We start from the raw sequence: 1,966 nt of genomic DNA, 5'->3' as shown, positions 1-1,966 counted from the left end.
TTAGCTGAATAATTTTTTTTTAAGTACACATGGTTTGTGTAATGGTCCCCAGGGTGGGGGTTTAAAATTTTAACATAGGCGATGAAGTCGGAGTGGACTGTGGGCCAGTAATACCCTTGCCTGATGACTTTATAAGCCAGAGCTTTGGCTGCCAGGTGATCTCCGTAGATGCCTTCATGAACTTCCCGGAGATAATAGTTTGCCTCATCCGGGTCTACACACTTCAGGATGGGCGCTGAAAAGGTTCTTCTGTATAGCTGACCATTTTCCAGGAAGAAACGAGCAGCCTTCTGCTTTAGGTATCTGGCCTTGTTCTGGTCTTCCGGGAGCATTTCGTCCCTTAGGTAAGCTATGTAGGGAGTCATCCAGTTGTTCGGGCTGCCGATGCACAGGACCTCAGATCGCTCTGTGCTGGGCTTCTTAAGTTCTTCGAAGTATATCGAACTGGTGAGATCCGACGTATTCTGCATGAGCTTGGATAACTTATCTGCCTTGGAATTTTCTTCTCTATTTATCTGAAGGATGATGATATTAGGGATGGTTTCCAGTATATCCCGTACCATTGCTTGATACCGTGCCAACTTTGGATCTTTCGCAATATACTCTCCACTGGTTTGCTTGACTACAACCTGGGAGTCGCTATAGATGATCATCTTCATAATACCAAAAGATTTTGCTAATCTGAGCCCGGAAATGAGTGCCTCGTATTCAGCTTGATTATTCATTGCTTTGAAGGCAAAGGTTATTGCTTGCTGAATGGTGAAACCTTCCGGGCTAATGAGACTGAGGCCAGCCCCGGACCTCTCGACCGTTGATGATCCGTCCGTATAGAGTTTCCAAGAGCCTGAGTCCGGGTCGGATTCCTTACAATCAACCCCGCTGGGTGCAGGTGGCTGTGGCTCGGAGAAGGTGCATTCCATAACAAATTCAGCTAGGGCTGGGCCTTTATCGCTGTCCGTGGCATAAACTTGATGTTGAATTGGCTTAATTCAATGGCCCAGTTGACTAGCCTTCCGGAGGCGTCCGACTTGTGGATGATCTTTCTGAGCTGCTGATTTGTGACCACTCTAATTTCTCGGCCTTGGAAGTATTGCCTTAGCTTCCTGCTGGAGTGTACGAGGGCCAAGGCAAATTTTTCCAAGTTTGGGTACCGAGTTTCAGCATCTTTGAGGACTTGGCTGATATAGTAGATAGGGCTCTGGGTTCCTCCTTCCTCCGGATTAGGGCCAAAGTGATAGCCTTGGGGTCAGCGGTGATGTAGAGGGATAAAGGCTCACCGGGCTTGGCTTTTGATAACACCGGGGGGTTCATCAGGTGTCGCTTGACTTCTTCAAAAGCTGTGTGGCATTCCGGGGTCCAATCTACCAACTTCTTGTTCCGGGCACCTTTGAGTAATTCGAAGAATGGTAGAGATCTTTCCGCCAGTTTTGGAATGAATCTGTGTAGGGCCGCGAGGGATCCAACCAACTTCTGAATGTCCTTCTGAGTGCGGGGTATCTTCATTTCCATTATGGCGTTGATTTTTTCCGGATTTGCTTCGATTCCTCTTTCGTCGACTAGGAAGCCTAGGAATTTTCCCGAAGGTACCCCGAACGCACATTTCTCCAGGTTCAACTTCATGTTGTACCTCCTCAAGTTGTCAAAACACTCCTTGAGGTCCTTGATGTGATCCGGGATCATGAGCGACTTGGAGATCATGTCGTCTACATAGGATTCCATATTCCTCCCCGGTTGGCTCTTGAAGATTGTGTTCATCATTTTCTGGTAGGTGGCTCCAGTATTGATGAGCCCGAAGGGCATTATGACAAAGGCATAGACTGCCCGATGAGTAATGAAGGATGTTTTGGCGATATCTTTAGGATTCATGCGGACCTGGTTATACCCTGAGAAGGCATCCATAAAGTTGAGCATGGTGTGGCCCGAAGTTGCGTCGATTAGTTGATCGATATTGGGAAGGGGATATGAA

At 47.6% G+C, this 1,966-nt stretch overlaps 1 protein-coding gene across 1 annotated transcript; it reads right to left on the bottom strand.

The window, feature by feature from the left end:
• LOC141674170 (uncharacterized) lies at positions 1-920 on the bottom strand. The gene is made up of 2 exons (XM_074480890.1): positions 115-920; positions 1-4 (listed from the first exon to the last, which is right to left on the bottom strand). Exons 1-2 carry the CDS (start codon positions 918-920, stop codon positions 1-3), a joined length of 810 nt encoding a protein of 269 aa, XP_074336991.1.
• Positions 921-1,966: the final 1,046 nt, after the last annotated feature.

This window comes from Apium graveolens, chromosome 7, assembly GCF_009905375.1.
Source record: "Apium graveolens cultivar Ventura chromosome 7, ASM990537v1, whole genome shotgun sequence".
Lineage (NCBI taxonomy): Eukaryota > Viridiplantae > Streptophyta > Magnoliopsida > Apiales > Apiaceae > Apium > Apium graveolens.
This window is presented reverse-complemented; position numbering and strand designations above follow the sequence as displayed.